At 39.7% G+C, this 19,127-nt stretch overlaps 4 protein-coding genes and 1 long non-coding RNA gene across 10 annotated transcripts in view; 4 read left to right on the forward strand and 1 right to left on the reverse strand.

The window, feature by feature from the left end:
* Positions 1-19,127, forward strand: part of LOC114643553 (protein NLRC5-like) — a 5,922,889-nt gene that overhangs the window by 5,484,487 nt on the left and 419,275 nt on the right. The gene's annotated exons all lie outside the window — the stretch shown is intronic.
* Positions 1-19,127, forward strand: part of LOC114643557 (NACHT, LRR and PYD domains-containing protein 3-like) — a 1,908,976-nt gene that overhangs the window by 1,352,666 nt on the left and 537,183 nt on the right. The window lies entirely within an intron of this gene.
* The window catches only part of LOC114642226 (E3 ubiquitin-protein ligase TRIM16-like), a 773,543-nt gene that overhangs the window by 282,956 nt on the left and 471,460 nt on the right, over positions 1-19,127 (forward strand). The window lies entirely within an intron of this gene.
* Positions 1-19,127, forward strand: part of LOC127527383 (uncharacterized) — a 374,162-nt gene that overhangs the window by 176,590 nt on the left and 178,445 nt on the right. The window lies entirely within an intron of this gene.
* LOC114641943 (NACHT, LRR and PYD domains-containing protein 3-like) overlaps positions 1-19,127 on the reverse strand; it is a 476,010-nt gene that overhangs the window by 176,248 nt on the left and 280,635 nt on the right. Inside the window, exons 2-3 of one of the 2 annotated variants that reach the window (XM_051925776.1) lie at positions 17,707-17,778; positions 1,311-1,658 (exon numbers count right to left, since the gene is read on the reverse strand). The exons of the other annotated variant lie outside the window; for it this stretch is intronic. Of the exons in view, the coding sequence (XP_051781736.1) occupies positions 1,311-1,658; positions 17,707-17,776 (418 nt within the window). The 5' untranslated portion in view covers positions 17,777-17,778. The remainder of the gene's footprint in view (positions 1-1,310; positions 1,659-17,706; positions 17,779-19,127) is intronic. 2 annotated transcript variants of the gene reach the window in all.

Genomic DNA, 19,127 nt, shown 5'->3' on the forward strand with positions numbered 1-19,127 from the left:
CCTGCCAAGTTGTTTTGCCTGCCTAAGGAAAAGTCATCCCAGATGGAGGATCGCAGGAATCGTGGGAAAAAGGGGTCCTTTCATCGGATTGGCTGGCCCAGCACTGTTTCAGCTGTGGAATGGCCAAATGGGGGAGGCAGCTTGAAGGATGAGGTCTCCAGGACTCTATACAAATACAAATCTTATTATGGGATATATCATTTACTGTTAAATTCTACTCTGTACTTCTAAAATTTATATATTTTTTTTTTTATTTCTTACTATATTGAGAAATTGTTCTGTGTACTGTACTGTATTGTATTGTATTGACCCCCTTCTTTTGACACCCACTGCACGCCCAATCTACCTGGAAAGGGGTCTCTCTTTGAACTGCCTTTCCCAAGGTTTCTTCCATTTTTCCCTACTAGGTTTTTTTGGGAGTTTTTCCTTGTCTTCTTAGAGAGTCAAGGCTGGGGGGCTGTCAAGAGGCAGGGCCTGTTAAAGCCCATTGCGGCACTTCCTGTGTGATTTTGGGCTATACAAAAATAAACTGTATTGTATTGTATTGTTGCCTGGAAGGAGTGGTGGTGGTGCCAGAGGAAGAGTGTGGTCTGTGACTTAAGTGGTTTGGGACTATGTTGTGCCTGCAGGGTTCATGGGGAAGACATGCCCTCCAGCTGAAGAAGAAAAATAAAGGTTTTGAGTTCCTTTTATACATGCCTCTGTGTGAGTCTGTGCCAGGTCGGATGTTATATATTGTCAATACCACAATGTCTAATTACCAATTCACATCATCAGCACTATCCCTTGATTCAACCTGTAGTTCAAGTTCAGTTTGTTATAAAGCTGGTTTTATGCCTTTTCATTTATATTGTGTCTTTATTTGAAATCTGTGCCCTGCTCATGAAAATTGATGGGTTAGCATCAGGTTAATATAACATGGAAGGGTGCACAGAAATATTCATTACTTCTTGTAGCGTGATGTTATTTTTATCTGCTACAAGGCAGCAGAACACTGTCCTGACAGTTATTTAGGCTTAATACTGTAAAGTGGATTATTTTAACATCACTCCAAGTCTGAATCAGGCTTAACCATATTTACATAGAATTCTGACACCAAGGATTTTAAGCTAAGGTAACAACACTGGCTAAAATATTAATCCATGAAGAAATTTGACAATAGGCTAGAGAGCCATCGAGACATAAAAACAATTATGTGACTGCATCTGTGAATTATCAATGTGTCAGGAATAGCAAAAACATAAATGTTTAATGACTTCTGATGCCCATTAGAGGGGACTCAGGGTAACAAGAGAAAAAACGAAAATCACCTTCGACATTCAGAGTTATGCGTCCATCCTCATTGAATAGTCCAGAGTCCACAAAACATCTGTAGAGGCCGCCATCAGAAACACGGACATCCTGGAGTCTCAGAGACACGTTTCCATTCTGGAGCTCTTCTAGGAACAGTGCTGTCCTTCCCTTATAGGCCTGAATCTGATGCTCAGTTCTGATATAGAGCTTCTGGTATAAAAATACAGGAGAAAAGAAATCATCACGAATCCACCTCACTTCAAACCTCTGAGCACTGATAGCTGGTGTGAGTGAGGCGGGTAGGATGACATCGTCACCAGCAAAAGCATGAACAGCTGAGGAAGGTGCAACGACTTGAAAAATCTCTGAAAAGAAAACACAAAATGATGCAGTGAGTGTTAAGACGTCATCTAAGTCAATAAAGACAAATCAAGTGTTTGTGTGAGATGAAGACCAAACACTGGGCTCAGTCTGCTTCAGTCCCAAACAAATGAGAAGTTCATTTGTAGTTTTTGATTTTTTACTCAACTGACAATTCTCAACTTCATTCTTTACATTAAGTTGTCTGACACTTAGATCTGACACAAGCACCTCTGTCAGAATTCATTGCTGTGCTGTGAACATTCACTTTTACACATTAATAAATTCATATTTCAACAATCTCACATAACTGTTTCAAGTCCCTTCCTAGATGTTTATTAACATAAGTCCCAGACAGAACTTTATTTATCATTTTTTTATATTACCATATCCTTGAACCCAGAAGGTTTCTTAATGACTCGTCCACTTCTAGTAGTTAGCTGTTTTTCTAACAGTTTCTTCAGTGGCTAAATCAGACACAGTCACTAGCAGTGATGGTTGTTCACGTTGCTTTGCTATTTCTATTTCAACTGGAATATTTTGTGTTTTTTTTCCTGTTTGTCCATTTTCAGTCCCAGCAACAACAAAATTCAGCAGATAACGAAGCGTGTCTTAGATGCTTGACATTTTTACTGAGTCTCAACCCATCATCAACATTTACCAATTCAACTGAGTTGTCTGAGCTTTTGCTAAGCAGGACATACAGTATTTGATGTTTCTGAATATTGTATCCAACTTTCCCTGCTGTATATTTCCATCCATCCATTATCCAACCTGCTATATCCTAGCTCTATATTTGCAATATGCAAATGTTCTTTTGCTCTGTTTGTTTTGTCTGCATAGTCTTATTTACTCCATATATTTTTGATGATATCTCCTAAACTCTAGTGTATTCTTTTTCTGTTTTAGTTCAGTACCTAGAAGGTTTGTTCTAATTGTTCTGGAAAACATAAGGAATGCTGGTGTTTACCCTGAAGCAGGATGAGGAGTCTAACAAAATGGCATCAATATTTTTGGAAGCTCTTCCTTCCACATCTTTCCTTTATTTTTGCATGCTTGGAATGCTTTCTTAAGATATCTGTGAAAACTCTATTTTTTCATTGCTTTTTGGATAATATGGTGACACTTGAATGTGTCTGATACCTCCACTTTTCAGAAAAACATCCAAAGATGGGCCAACAAATTGCCTGCCATTTTCTGTAGCAATTTCCAAATGATATCCAGAATAAGCAAAAACGTTCATTAGCTCAGCTGTTACTGTGTGTGATGAAATGTCTGAAATGCTTTTGGAAATGTGTAATAATCACAGTTAATACATATTTATCTTGAACTGGTCCAACTATATCCATTCCCAGCTTAGTTCACAGGGTAACTCGAGAGGTTGTAATGGCTGATCTTCAGTACGAGGCTGGTTCATAACGCACACTGTGCAATTTCTAATCATTCTTATCACATCCATGTGAGGCCAGTAAAATTGACCTTTTAGATACTGTTTGGTACTAAATACCACTTGGTGTGTTTCATGAGCAATTCTCAGATATTTGCTCACCAGAGAGGCAGGAAATACTATTTTACTTCCACGCAGAACTAATCCCTCAGACTGTATGTTGAAAGTTCAGTGGCATATCTTAAGTAAGGTGATAACTTCACAGGGATAGGATTCGGCCATTAGTCCATTTCAATTGCCTGTCTCATTGCTGTATCTAGTACTTGTACGGTCAGAACTTACTGAATATGACTCTCAACATACTCTTCTGATTCAGTCTTTGCCAATGAAAGTCTGGATAATCAATCTGCTAGATTTTAGTTGCCTATTACACGTTCTGTTTTACAGTCATGAGGTTGTAACGTCCATCCTCAACATTGTTTATGGGATGGCATCAGTGTAGCTTTCTCAGGATTGAGCACGTAGATTAATGGTTTGTGATCCATATATAATGTTATAAGCCCCGATACAGCCCAAAGCTGCACTTTCAATTAGGGAGGAATGCCTTTCTGTGACTGTTAATGTACGACTGGCATATGCTGTTAGTGTCAATTGTCCATTTTTCTCCTATTAAACAAAATGGCTTCAAGTCGAACTGGGCTTGCATCACTTATTACCACAGTTGGAACATTTAGTTGAAAATAAGCAAGGCATGGTTTGCTTATTATGACAACCTTTAAGTCTCTGAAAGACTTTTTAGTCTCCCATTCCATACCTTTTCTTATGAGTTATCTGAGTGTTATCTTGAAATGTCTGCATAGTTTGATATAAACGTCATAAGATATCCACATGTGCCCAGAAATGATCTGAGCTGCCTTACTGTACATTTTGTGGTCTGTGTGCTTCACACACAATCTTTAGTTTCTGAAAACTGGGCTTAATTCCTTCAGATGTGATCAAGTGAACTAGGACTTCTACTTGTTGTAGGCCAAAGATGCATGTTTGTCCATTTAATTGGTTTCCTCTTTTTTTAAATCTTTTAAACACCTTTCTAAATCTCTTTTCCAGTTTTCTTTTTCTGCAAAAAACACAACATCATCCATATACCTATTGACTACAGACCTCTGAGAGGCTGGTCCTGGACCACATGAGTCCTCCAGTGGTTGACCATCTGGACCCACTGCAGTTTGTCTATCGGACTTTGGAGTGGAGGATGTTATCTATCTACTCAACAAGGCTTATTCTCACCTGGCAGCACTGTGATGATTTGTGATGATTCTGTGTTTTGATTTCTCCAGAACCTTCAATACCATCCAGCCATCCCTGTTAACACTAGAATCCCTAAAGCCTATGAGAAAACTTGTAATGCCACCTTAAATCCCTTCGCACCTCTCCATTAGGGTCTTTTGTTTTGTAAATTAGTCGATCACCACAAGCAGCAAGCAGCCTTGTGTCCCATTCCCACCACCGATGCAGCTCAACTTGGGGAAAAAAGCTCTCTCAGCTCAAGTTTTGTTTATCTGCATGTGAGGTGCCTGGAGTTGTAAAGGGTAAGTAATATATCATTATTTGGAACACATGCATTTCATGAGTGTTTCGTGTCTACAAAGATCTGGGTAAGTGTAGGATGAAAGGAAATAAATGCGAGAAATGCTGAACACATACCTAAAACACAAACTTTTTCCATGTTATACTAATAGTGACTTTAGTCCAAATATCAAATAAACATGTGCGCTTTTATTCAAGAATATAACGAAAGAAAACATAAATCATTTGATTTACATGTTACTGGCATTGACTTAAAAACCCAAGCTCAAATGTCAGTTGACAAGGATCTGATACATGTTCTTGAGTGGTGTACAGGTAAGAATCGCTGACTTATAACCTGAAAGCCCCAGGTTCGAGACCGGGCACTCCAAGTTTTGAGTAGTGAGCTGCTATTATTATTATTACTATAATATAAGAAAAATATACATTTGATTTCAATCTGTAACACCCGGTATAAATTTTGGCTACTTGTAAAAATTAGCACTTGTTTTTTTATTATTTAGTTTTATTCTCTCAGTGTTGTTCACGTGGTACAACAAACTTGCCTCTCCCTCTCTGAGTTCATGACGTTCATCTCCATTCTTTTCACAAGAGCAGTGATGACCACAGTTGGTGCTGTGGCTGTTTCCTGCTCAGAACTAATTTGTTGCACCGGCAATCAAAGATGCGATGTCCCGTGACCGCTATCAGACTGGACAAAGGCAGGACCGTAACAACAGATAGCTTCTTCACAGCGCTTTCACTGCCTAATAGGCTGCTGCACCGCAACATAAATCTGCATGGCACCATAAGTAAAATGGGACTTCCACATGCAGCTAAAGTCACTTCAGTACACGAGCAATTTGCCACGCTAGTGTTTAGGTCTGGCAGCGCCATGCTGATGGTTTATATGCCCAGAAAGAAGAAGCTTTTGCTTTCAGTCCATAACAGCCGGTGTAAAGTTTTGCTACCTGTAAAAGATATCGCTGAAGGGACATAAGCAGACACACAGATGCTGGTGAGTCATGTCTTTTTGGTATCTTGTTGTCACTTGAATTTTTTGTTATTCAGTTTCATTCTTGAATAAAAGCACACTTGTTTCATTATATCTTTATATTCTTCTTCTTTTGGCTGCTCCAGTTAGGGGTTGCCACAGCGAACCATCTTTTTCCATATCTTTCTGTCCTCTGCATCTTGGTCTGTTACACCCATCACCTGCATGTCCTCTCTCACCACATCCATAAACCTTCTCTTAGGCCTTCCTCTTTTCCTCTTCCCTGGCAGCTCTATCCTTAGCAATCTTCTCCCAATATACTCAGCATCTCTCTTCTGCGACATGTCCAAATCAACGCAATCTCGCCTCTCTGACTTTGCCTCCCAACCGTCCAACTTGAGCTGACCCACTAATGTCCTCGTTTCTAATCCTACCCATCCTCATCACACCCAATGCAAACCTTAGCATCTTTGACTTTGCCACCTCCAGCTCTGTCTCCTGCTTTCTGGTCAGTGCCACCATCTCCAGCCCATATAACATAGCTGGTCTCACTACTGTCCTGTAGACCTTCCCTTTCACTCTTGCTGATACCCGTCTGTCACAAATTACTCCTGACACTCTTCTCCACCCATTCCACCCTGCCAGCACTCTCTTTTTCACCTCTCTTCCACACTCCCCATTACTCTGTACTGTTGATCCCAAGTATTTAAACTCATCCACTTTCGCCAACTCTACTCCCTGCACCCTCACCATTCCACTGACCTCACTCTCATTCACACACATGTATTCTGTTGTGGTGGTCCTACTGACCTTCATTCCTCTCCTCTCTAGAGCATATCTCCACCTCTCCAGGGTCTCATCTTCCTGCTCCCTACTATTGCTACAGATCACAATGTCATCAGCAAACATCATAGTCCATGGGGACTCCTGTCTAATCTCATCTGTCAACCTGTCCATCACCATTGCAAATAAGAAAGGATTCAGAACCGATCCCTGATGTAATCCCACCTCTAACTTGAATGCATCCGTCACTCCTACCACAGACCTCACCACGGTCACACTTCCATCGTACATAATCCTGTACAACTCTTATGTACTTCTCTGCCACTCCTGACTTCCTCATACAATACCACAGCTCCTCTCGAGGCACCCTGTCATATGCTTTCTCCAGGTTCACAAAGACGCAATGTAACTCCTTCTGGTCTTCTCTAAACTTCTCCATCAACACCCTCAGAGCAAACATTGCATCTGTGGTGCTCTTTCTTGGCATGAAACCATACTGCTGCTCACTAATCATCACCTCACTTCTTAACTGAGCTTCCACTACTCTTTCCCATAACTTAATGTTGTGGCTCATCAATTTTATTTCCCTGTAGTTACTACAGTCCTGCACATCCCCCTTATTCTTAAATATTGGCACCAGTACACTCTTCTCCACTCCTCATCATCCTCTCACTTTCCAAGATTCCATTAAACAATCTGGTTAAAAACTCCACTGCCATCTCTCCTAGACACCTCCATGCTTCCACAGGTATGTCATCTGGACCAACGGCCTTTCCATCCTTCATCCTCTTCATAGCTGTCCTTACTTCCTCTTTGCTAATCCATTGCACTTCCTGATTCACTATCTCCACGTCATCCAACCTCTTCTCTCTCTCGTTCTCTTCATTCATCAGCCTCTCAAAGTACTCTTTCCATCTGCTCAACACACTCTCCTTGCTTGTAAGTATGTTTCCATCTTTATCCTTTATCACCCTAACCTGCTGCACATCTTTCCCAGCTTGGTCCCTCTCTGTAGCCCACCAGTCCTTTTCTTCCTCCTTATTGTCCAACTTCTCAGACAACTCATCACACGCCTTTTCTTTAGCCTTCGCCACCTCTCTCTCTCTCTTCACCTTGCGCCTTATCTCAACAACAACAACCTTAATTTATATAGCACATTTTCATACAAATAAAGTAGCTCAAAGTGCCATACATGATGAAGAAAGAGAAAAAAAAGATAAAGTAAGAATTAAAATAAGAGAACACTGATTAACATAGAATAAAAGTAAGGTCCGATGGTCAGGGAGGACAGAAAAAAACAAAAAAAAAAACTCCAGATGGCTGGAGAAAAAATAAAATCTGCAGGTGTTCCAGGGTTGAGACCACCCAGTCCCCTCTGGACATTCTACCTAACAAATGATCAGTCCTCATTGTATTCAGGGTTCTCATGGAAGAACTTGATGATGACGGTCATGTGGACTTCTGGCCTTTAATCCATCAATGTAGGGACATCATGGTGCTTTGATTAGGTGGTGGTGGCATCAGGATTAAACTAAAATGAAGTTATGGGAAAGCTATGTTAACACTAAAATTACCAGAGTCTATGAAAAAACTCTTAGATCCAGCCCACCTTAAATCCGTTCTCACCTCTCCGCCAGCATCTTTTGTCTTCTAAATGTGCTGATTAAGACGAGTAGCAAGTAGCCTGCTATTCCATCCCACACAGTCACAGAACGTTCACTATTTTTCCCAGCTCATGCCTTGTTTGATTATCTGGGAGTGACTGAACTGCTGGAGTATTAGAGTGGAAATAATAGATTGTTATTTGGAACACATGCATTTCATGTGTGTTCCGTTTCTACAGTAATCTGTGTAAACACATTGTTAAAACAGGAACTTTTTCATATTTTAGTAATAAATGTTACAAAATGTAGGCATAAACTATAGAATGTGTGAAGGCTGATTTACATAAGATCAAATAAACACTTTCACAAAAGGTTCAAGAACAATACAATAGCTTCCGTGGTGTAGTGCTAAGATTTGCTGTCTCAGAGCGCAGCAGGCTTGCTGTTCCACACAAACCTGAGTTCAATTCCCTGCTGGGGAGAGTGTGTTATTTTTTTTCTTTTTAACCTTCACCGCTCTGCCTGCCTGCCTGCAAGCGTCTGCTTTCTGCATGCTGGGGCGTTTTTCTTTTTTTTTTTTTCTTAAGTAAATCGTTAAGTTTAAAATGTCGATCTTGGTTATTTCTGTTGATTAATTCATGCTTTCATTCATTATAGCTAATGCTGTTATCAAGTGGTTGCTATTTTTGCCCGTTGTATACAATCTATCTAGCATCTTTATCTCCACTCTCACTGCCCACTTGCCTGTGTGCAGCGTGTGTCGATTGATATATGATTTAATGTACTTCTTTTTGACAGTTCTCCGAGTTGTAAAATACATATACATTATATATAAAACGAAACTACTACATAGCTAATACTGTTATGTATCTGTCCAGTGCCTTCTCTGTCTACCTATTATATAAGTGTCTTCCCTATCTATCCATTTATCTAGTGCCTTTCACATGTGAATGTACTCTCACTGCCTGCTTGCCTTTCTGCAGCACCTGTCATATAGTGCCTTTCAAATCTATCTATCTATCTATCTATCTATCTATCTATCTATCTATCTATCTATCTATCTATCTATCTATCTATCTATCTATCTATCTATCTATCTATCTATCTATCTATCTGTGTCTGACAGAACTTAAAAATAAGAACTGTTATAAAGACAGTTGTTCATGTTAATTGCAGTCTCAATTGTTAAAAAAATATTTTAAAAAGAGCATCCCACATGAAAATATCTCATTAACTAACAGTGCATACCAATTTATAATTTTTATGTCCGTTTGAGGTTCCCAGCAGAGAATTGAACTCAGGTTTGTGAGGAACAGCAAGCCTGCTGCGCTCTGAGACAGCAAATCTTAGCAATATGCCATGAAAGCTGTTGCATTGTTTTTGAATCTTTTGTGAAAATGTTTATTTGATCTTTGGAAATCAGGCTTCACACGTTCTATTGTTTATGCCTACATTTTGTAACATTTATTACTAAAATATGAAAAAATTTCTGTTTTAACAATGTGTTTACACAGATTACTGTAGAAACGGAACACACATGAGATGCATGTGTTCCAAATAACGATCTATTGTTTCCACTCTAAAACTCCAGCAGTTCAGTCACTCCCAGACAAATTAAACAAGGCATGAGCTGGGAAAACTTAGTGAACATTCTACGACGGTGGGGATGGAAAAGCTGACTGCTTGCTGCTCGTCTTAATCGGCACATTTAGAAGACAAAAGACACTGGTGGAGAGATGAGAATGGTTTTAAGGTGGGAACGGATCTACAAGTTTTTTTCTAGACTCTAGTAATTCTAGTGTTAAAGTAATGTGTTTTTAGCAGTTTTTTAAAGTGCTGCACTGTGTTAGCCTGGCGAATTCCTACTGGTAGGCTATTCCAGATTTTAGACACATAACAGCAGAAGGCCGCCTCACCACTTCTTTTAAGTTTAGTTCTTGGATTTCTAAGCATTTGAAGATCTAAGGTTACGATTTGGAATGAAAGGTTTCAGAAATTCCGAAATATAAGATGGAGCGAGATTATTTAAGGTTTTGTAAACCATAAGCAGTATTTTAAAGTCAGTTCTGAATGACACAGGTAACCAGTGTAGTGACATCAAAACTGGAGAAATGTGTTCGGATTTTCTTTTCCTAGTTAGGATTCTAGCAGCTGCATTCTGCACTAATTGCAAATGATTGATGTCTTTTTTGGGTGGTCCTGAGAGGAGTGTGTTACAGAAATCTAGTCGACTGAAAACAAACGCGTGAACTAATTTCTCAGCATCTTTCAATGATATAAGAGGTCTAACTTTTGCTATATTTCTTAAGTGAAAAAATGCTGTCCTAGTGATCTGATTAATATGCGATTTAAAATTCAGGTCACAGTCAATAATTACCCTTAAATTCTTTACCTCCATCTTGACTTTTAATCGTAATATATCCAGTTTATTTCTAATAACCTCATTATATCCATTATTGCCAATCACTAAAATTTCAGTTTTCTCTTTATTTAGCTTGAGAAAATTACTATTCATCCACTCAGAAACACAAGTAACACATTGTGTTAGTGAAACAACAGAATCGGGGTCATCAGGTGCTATTGATAAATACAGCTTTGTGTCATCAGCATAGCTGTGGTAGCTCACGTTGTGCCCTGAGATAATCTGACCTAACGGAAGCATGTAGATCGAAACGAGCAGTGGACCCAGGATAGAGCTTTGTGGAACACCATATAGGATATCATGTGTCTTTGAGTTGTAATTACCACAACTAACCAAGAATTTTCTCCCTGCCAGGTAGGATTCAAACCAATTTAAGACACTGCCAGAGAGGCCCACCCACTGACTAAGGCGATTTCTAAGAATATTATGATCAATGGTGTCAAATGCGGCACTCAGATCTAAGAGGATGAGAACAGATAGACGGCCTCTGTCTGCATTTACCCGCAAGTCATTTACTACTTTAACGAGTGCAGTTTCTGTGCTGTGATTTGTTCTAAAACCTGACTGAAATTTAGCAAGAATAGCAGGTTTATTGAGGTGCTCATTTAACTGCATAATGACTGCCTTCTCTAGAATTTTACTTAAGAAAGGCAGGTTAGAGATGGGTCTAAAATTGTCAAAAACAGAGGAGTCAAGATTATTTTTCTTAAGTAGGGGTTTAACCAAAGCAGTCTTAAGACAGTCTGGGAAGACCCCCCCGTATCATAATGATGAGTTTTCTATGTCAAGAATACTATCAATTAGCACGCCCGATACTTCTTTGAAAAAACTTGTTGGTATTGGGTCAAGGACACAGGTGGAGGGTCTCAGCTGAGAACTTATTTTATATAAATCAGGTAAATCTATCCTGGTGAAAGAATTTAATTTGTTTATAACGGAGTACTGTGGCTTAAGAGGATCAGTGTTGGGGAAATATACTATGTTATTTCTAATATCATTATTTTTTTATTGAAAAATACAGCAATAGCCTCACAAGTTTCACTGGAAGTATTCTGGAGACATTCCATTGAGTTACCTGGGTTTAGCAGACGATCAATCGTACTCTTGGGTACACTGTCCATCACTTCATCCAACTCACTCCAAAAATCTTCTTTCTCCTCCATTGCACACCCAACTTGCGGTGCATATGCACTAACAACATTCATCATCACAACTCCAATTTCCAGCTTCATAATCATCACTCTGTCTGACACTCTTTTCACCTCTAAAACACTCTTGACATACTGTTCCTTCAGAATAACACCTACTCCATTTCTCCTCCCATCCACAGCATGATAGAACAATTTGAATCCACCTCCGATCCACCTGGCCTTACTCCCCTTCCATTTATTCTCTTGCTGGCACAATATATCAACCCTCCTTCTCTCCATCATATCTGCTAACTCTCTCCCCTTACCAGTCATACTGCCAACATTCAAAGTTCCTACCCTCAGTTCCACTCTCTTTACCTTCCTCCTCACCTCCTGCCACGTCTCCCCCCTCTTCCTCTTCTTTATCGGCCAACAGTAGCCCAATTTTTGTCAGCACCCTGTTGGCTAACAGTACTGGTGGTGGTCATTGTTACCCCGGGGCTTGACCGATCCGGAATGGAAATTTGTATTGTTGTCCGCATATTGATTTGGCAAAATTTTACACCGGATGCCCTTCCTGACATAATCTCCATTTATCCGGACTTGGGACCGGCACAAAGAAACACACTGGCTTGTGCATCCCCAGTGGCTGGGTTTCATTATACCTTTATGAAAGTGTTTATTTTATATTTCAGTAACCACTTGAATGAGATCAAATCTGTCTCTGCCTCTCTCACTCATGCACACACACATCCATGCATGAAAACGTCACTATTTGAAAACGCTATGCCATTTGAACATGAGTTGTCATTTGAACATGTTTTTTTTTCAATCTTGCCTGTACTCCACATTATGGTGCATGATACTGAAAATGTAGACAGAATTCTTTTTGGGCGCATACATTGTCATCATGGCACTGCCAGATCTAAACAGCAGTGTGGTGAATTGCTTCTGTACTGAGGAATACTGAGCGTACTGTCACGGTTCTGCCTTTGTCCAGTCTGATAGCGGTCACGGGACATTGTATCTTTGATTGCCGGTACAACAAATAGTTCTGAGCAGGCATCAGCCACAGCACTGCTCTTGTGAAAAGAATGGAGATAAATACCATCAGTCAGAGAGGAAGAGGCAAGTTCTTTATACCACATGAACGTCACTGCCAGAATAAAACTGAATAATAAAAAAAAATTTACACCGGGTGTTACAGGCTGAAGTCAAACGTATGTTTTTATTATATTGTTGAAATAATAATAATAATAATAATAATAACAGCTCACCACTCAAAACACAGAGACCCCAGTCTCAAACCCAGGGCTGTTGGGTTATAAGGCAGCAGTTCTTACCTCTGCACCATTCAAGATTACGTGTAAATTCCTTGTTGATGGACATTTGAGTTTGGGTTTTTATCTCATTGACAGCCACACGTAAATCAAATGGTTTTTTTTTTACTTCGAAGATATTCTTGAAAAAAATTGCACATATTTATTTGATATTTGAACTAAAGTCTTCACACATTATACACTTCGCGTCATTATTAGTATAACATGGAAAAAGTTTCTGCTTTAGGTATGTGTTCAGCATTTTTTGCATTTCCTTTCATCCTACACTTACACAGATCATTGTACCTTAAATAAAAAGGGAAATCTGAGTGAATTGTCTCCAGATGTAATATCTGAAGTTTTTTCGTAGCCTTCAGAGATTCTAGTGTTAAGAGGTCAATTCAGAGATATGCAGGTGGATGACCTTATGGTGTCCTGATGATGGACTACCTGTCAAGTAGAGCACAGTTTGTGAGACTCAAGGACTGTGTGGGCAACACCAGAGCACCACAAGGAACAGGCCTGTCTGCTTTACTCTTCACTCTGAACACCTCTGATTAGAAATAACAACAGGTCAGGTCACTTGCAGAATTTCTCTGATGATTCTGAACTTATGGGGTGTATTGATAATGGGGATGAGACACAGGAGAGCAGTCAAGTAGAAAAGTTTGTTTCTTGGTGCAAAGAGAATTGTCTTCCTCTTAACATCAGCAGAACCAAGGAACTGGTGATTGACTTTTGCTGCAACAAAGTGCCTCTGTGTTCAGTCACTATTCAAGGAGTGGATGTAGAGGTGGTCCACTTCTACAAGTACTTGGTGGTCCACATCAATGACAGTGTAGACTGGTCTCAGAACACAGAGGAACTAGAGAAAAAGAGGAGAGCAGGCTTCCCTTAAGAGACTGTATTCCTTCAATGTGGTTAGTGACTTCCTGCATATCTTCCATAACTCTGTCGTGGCCAGTGTGATTTCCTGTGCTGTGGTGTGCTGGGCAGGTAACATCACTTCAAGAGAGGACCACCGAACCAACAGTCTAATTAAAAGGGCAGGCTCAGTTATGGGACACACTCTGGACCCACTGGAGGTCATAGGAAAGCTGAGAATTTAAACCAAACAGCATCATTATTAACAAAGCTGCACATCCTCTCTGTGACACACCAACACTGAGAACTTTCTGCCAACAAATTATTCAGCAGAAGTGAGTCAAGAAACACAATGGGGGCTCCTTTATACCAACAGTAACACATCTGTATAATGCCTCACTGCGACTTTTCTTTCGTTTGAATTTTCTTGTTTTATAGTAATTCCAGTGTGTGTTAAGACCAAAGTGTATGTGTATATCTATTTGTTTATATTTTATTTATCTATTTATGTATTTATTTATTTAAAGAGCTTCTGTAAAAAGCCAAATTTCCCACTGGAGACAAATAAAGTTCTATCTATCTGTCTATCTATCTCATATTACACCTATAAGCCAATTTAATATGGAGTACATGCCTATTTGACAAGCTTCAGGTACACTAGATAATCCAAATGGGACCTTACAAAACCAATAGCACCCATGGTGAGAAACAAATGTTGTAAGACTTCTTGACTCTTCTGCATAATCAACCTGCCAAAATCTTTCTTGGTCTCTAATTTCACAAACACGTTTGTGCCTTGTATGGTTTGTAGAATGCTATCTATAGTAGGAATTGGAAGCCTTTCACGAATGATTGCTTTATTGACTTCTCTCAGATCCACACACAGTTTCACCTCTAAAGTATTTTTTCTTGAAGGCAACAGCAGACTAGATAAGTACCCTACACCTTTGTTAACTTCTTTGATAATTCCTTCCTCAATCATCTCACCTAATTCTTGACTTACAGCACTGCTCATGTGTAATGGAACATGTCTAAGTCCCTGAGTGACAGGTGCGACTTTATCATTTACAGTGACTTTGTGTGAATATCTGTCCCAGGATCAATGGAGTAGATAAACTCCACTGAATCATCTGGGGCCTCAAGTATAAACAGTGCGTATGCGCAAAAATGTTGTGTACTCTCGTTTCCACACTCAGATCATGATGTATAAAACCTAAACTTGACGTAAAGCCACACACATTTTCATGGTAGCTCCAAACCTGGCATACATAAGTTCTCAGCTCTTTGCAAACTGGCAGCACCCAGAGTCAAAGCAGTGCTTTTGTTCCAGTGTGGTTTCCCTTTCTTTTTTAGATCCACATCCCTGATGCGGCTTTATCATATACACTGTAATTAACCACATATTGTTTATTAGTGTAAGGCATCTGATTGTAATTAACCTGTAACAATCTAATGGTCCACGGAATGGCCACACTATTCCAAATATAGCGTTGTTACTCTCACTGCACCTTCTTCTTTTTTCAGCTGCTCCCATTAGGGGTTGCCACAGCAGATCATCTTTTTCCATATTACTCTCATTGCACCACTCAGAATATTTATATTACTGTATCTGAGTGTGGAATCACAGTTCTACAGCAGCTGATCAGAAAGAGAATTATCAGGATACAGTATCAAGCACACGCTGCCTCCGCCATGCTGTCTATTTGAACTGCTCTCATACAGCAAATGCTTCAGAGCCTTTCCTGTACGGACATCATGGTTCAGGAACAGTTTCATCCCAAGAACTATAAACGCACTCAATCAGTCCATCAAGTGCTCCTGGTAGAACTGTTTGTACTTACAGTATAAGTACAATCACGTCACTGTAAACTTGAGTACAGTTATAATATTGCACAACCTGAGCCACTTTATAAAGCGCATATTTACATATGATAATGATATCCTTTTAAGATGAAATGCAGCAAAATATGTTTATTACATTATACAGATAAAATATTAACTTAATTTAAATAATCTATATTGTTAATAATTAAAATGTGAAGACACAGTGTCGCAGCGCTAGCAAGGAGCTCGCGCTCCATTCACGGATTGTTCCTGCCTCGCACTGTATTCTTGCTGGGACTGGCACGACACTGGAAGGATAGAAGGATAAAATAATTAAACATGTACTACGAAGATATTTCAATGTTCCTTAAAAGTTTTGAAGAATCGGAGTTCTAAACTTACAGATGGCTTAACGTCTATTACAGAGCTGATTGTGTGGCGATTAGGTATTTGGAGAAAGAAAAGGAAGGACAGGAATTGGGCATTAGTACGTCTGAAAGAGACAGTACTGCTGCAATAAATTATTTCATTGAAAGTCACGCAGCAAGCATCTTGTGGGGGGGCAGGAACAATCTCTGGACGGGGTGCCAGCTCATCCCTATCACTGCATCATCGTGTTCCCATGTTTAATAACATGCTTTAACTCCTATCATCATGAAAATGACATCACGTATACATCTCAGTATTTTAATTATTCAGAAAGCTGTAATATCACGAATGTAATGGATTCTGTGTCCTGTCGGAGAAAGAGAAAGCCCGTTTAAGAAGCACATAGTGATTCACACACAGAGCACATAGAAGAATACATACAACACAAAGCATTTAACGTGCTACTTTAGTTACAATGGGATTTGAGAATCTAGAAAATTAAATGATTTTAAGATGAAGTTTATGATGTTCTACTTTAATGACAAAATAAACTACATGATTAAAGTGGAAATTTCGAGATTAAAGTTGGCATTTCGTGCTTTTTTCCCACTGTGTGCCTATTTTTTTTTTCTCTGTACCCTAATAAGCTTTCATATGACACTCAGACGGTGGGCTACGACTCACCTTTTTACCGGAGACTTTGATATCTGACAACTTTTTTTATTGCGGGCACTGTGCGACTTTGTGAACTTGAGCTTTCGAGTTTCTCCGACACTCTGTGTCACTTGATCAACTTCCTTTTGTTGTTTATATCACTGTTTAAACCAACAAATAGGACGTTTTTCTTTAACTCCATTTGGTATTCGCTGAAATTCTTCCATTTTTACCCGTGCTTTTGCCATTCTCTTTTCACAGAACGCTGAGCTTGAGGGCTATTTATATTGATTTGCATATTCAAAGAGACGTAATTCTGGGAGAAGTTTGGGTGGGGCAGCAGGCGCGTGAATGTGAGTTACTTTTAATGCTGACCAGGATTTATGGAGCAGAAGAACGTGGAAGTTGGCGTTCGCACAGATTTATGCATCTGGATTTTTTTGTGTGTACGAACATTTCATCTTTTGTCTGTATGCCATGTTTTAGTGTGAATTCTACGCACGCCGTTATGCACGAGGCCCCTGGACTTGGTTCATAAACTGCTGTTATAGATTTTTCTCTTAGTTGCTTATCTAGTTGCTTTTTTCATTTTTGTTTTCTGGTCATTTCATTTCTTTCTACACATATATGCCTAATGTCCATTTTTTTTTTGCAATACAGACATTTTGCTGTCTCTACTCCACACTCATTAGCTTGCTGTGTCGTTAGCCCACATCTGTAGCACTTCTGGTCATTATCTGCACTTTGATTTGTTTTGTTTGCTCTTACTCCTCTTCTGCACTGATGTAGAGCAGTCCGGTGACATTAGTTGAGTGTAAGTCATGGTGATTTCTGTTGAGCTTCTGTTCCAAGTTCAATGAATGTCAATTCCATGTTGTTCAATCCAATATGATTATACAAATTTACAATTCATCACTTGTCGCTAATTTTAAAGCAACTTTTATTGAACCCCTCTGTCTCCAATCTCTCCATTTCCTGTTTTTTCCCTCTCTCTCTACACACAGTTTGGGTTAGGATTAGAGTTAAAACAGAAAAGTAAATTAAGAATTACAATAAAATCCTCTAACGAACAAAAATAAACTGTTTAAAGAAAAAAAGTGGTATAAAATAAGAGAAGCAAATCATACAAACACATACGTGTCCAGACGACGTGTGTCATGTGGAGTAGAAAGAACACAACGCAGCTCCTTCTCTTCTGGGATTTCATGACTGTAAAAGAATAAAAGTTTTGTTTGTCCAGACAGTAAGAAATAATTATGACGTCCTCAGAGATGAAGCAGATGCTCTCATGAAGCAGACAAGATGGTGCCATCCCCTGGACACACAGTGCTGCCCTTCATGACTGTTTATTTATTGCATGGCTACAAGTAAAATGTACAGGATTTCTTAGTATATTAGATGACAGTTTTCTCAAAGTGTACACATCGTGTATACAACTGACTGTGACAGGCATGAAAGTCACTGACAACAACACCTTGCACTGGCATAAACAGCACACTGCCGCCAAGCAGGACCTTGTCCAGTGTTTGCTCACAGGCTTTAAAGAAAGTCAAGCTGGCCATTTGATCAAAATCAGACTCCATTGAGATGCCCCTGGTGCTCTCCTGAGATGGACCTCTACATGGGAGTACTGGATTCCTTCTCCTTCAGCTGGTTTTCTCCTTTCACTTACAGGACCATTGTGGACAAACACTGTAATGGGGAATCTCTTTTTAAGTAACAGATTAGAACAGCAGCACAGCACTACACTCCAGAGGTGGAGACTCTTGCTGTTAGACATCGGCCTATCCACCTGCCCAGATGACTTAGAGGTGAGGACCTCAGGAGTGACTATGGAGCTGGTGGCCCACATCACACTGAGCTGGATTTAAATTGATGAACAACTTAAGATGCTAATTGCATAAAACTACTTATATCTTCTTGGTCTGGTAGCAACCAAGTAAAAGTTACCCATCACCACTCAGGTCTCCCTCTCTGTAGAGTAGCTGACCAGCTACACTGGTCAAGCTGTCGTCCTTCTGCTATGCCAGACATTTATTACCAGCTTGCTCTCATGTGCCTCTGTTTGTTTCACTCCTTGTGTGACAACTGAACATGGTCATCTTGTCTGAGCTGCTTGGGTTTTTAAAGGTGTTCCCTCCCTAGTGGGCATTATTGGAAGTGCATTTAAAAGTCTTTAGTGCTTCGGACTCCTAGGCTGCAACACTGAAATTATTGAGCGGAGGGCAGTTACCAGCTGTGATTGGCAGGTGCCCCACCCCTTTGGGGGGGAATCACCCACAAAACACATTGAAAATATACTGACATTTACAAACACGGTGCATAATTAGCCAAATGACAGAAAATAATACATAAAAGACAAATAATCTTTCATAATTAACAAAAACAATAAAACACATAAATTCCATAATATACAATTTCTGTTTATTCATTACTTTTTAATAAAAGTATTGTAGGGCGGCACAGTGGCGCAGTGGGTAGCGCTGCTGCCTCGCAGTTGGGAGACCTGGGGACCTGGGTTCGCTTCCCGGGTCCTCCCTGCGTGGAGTTTGCATGTT

This window comes from Erpetoichthys calabaricus, chromosome 4 (assembly GCF_900747795.2).
Source record: "Erpetoichthys calabaricus chromosome 4, fErpCal1.3, whole genome shotgun sequence".
Taxonomy (NCBI): domain Eukaryota; kingdom Metazoa; phylum Chordata; class Cladistia; order Polypteriformes; family Polypteridae; genus Erpetoichthys; species Erpetoichthys calabaricus.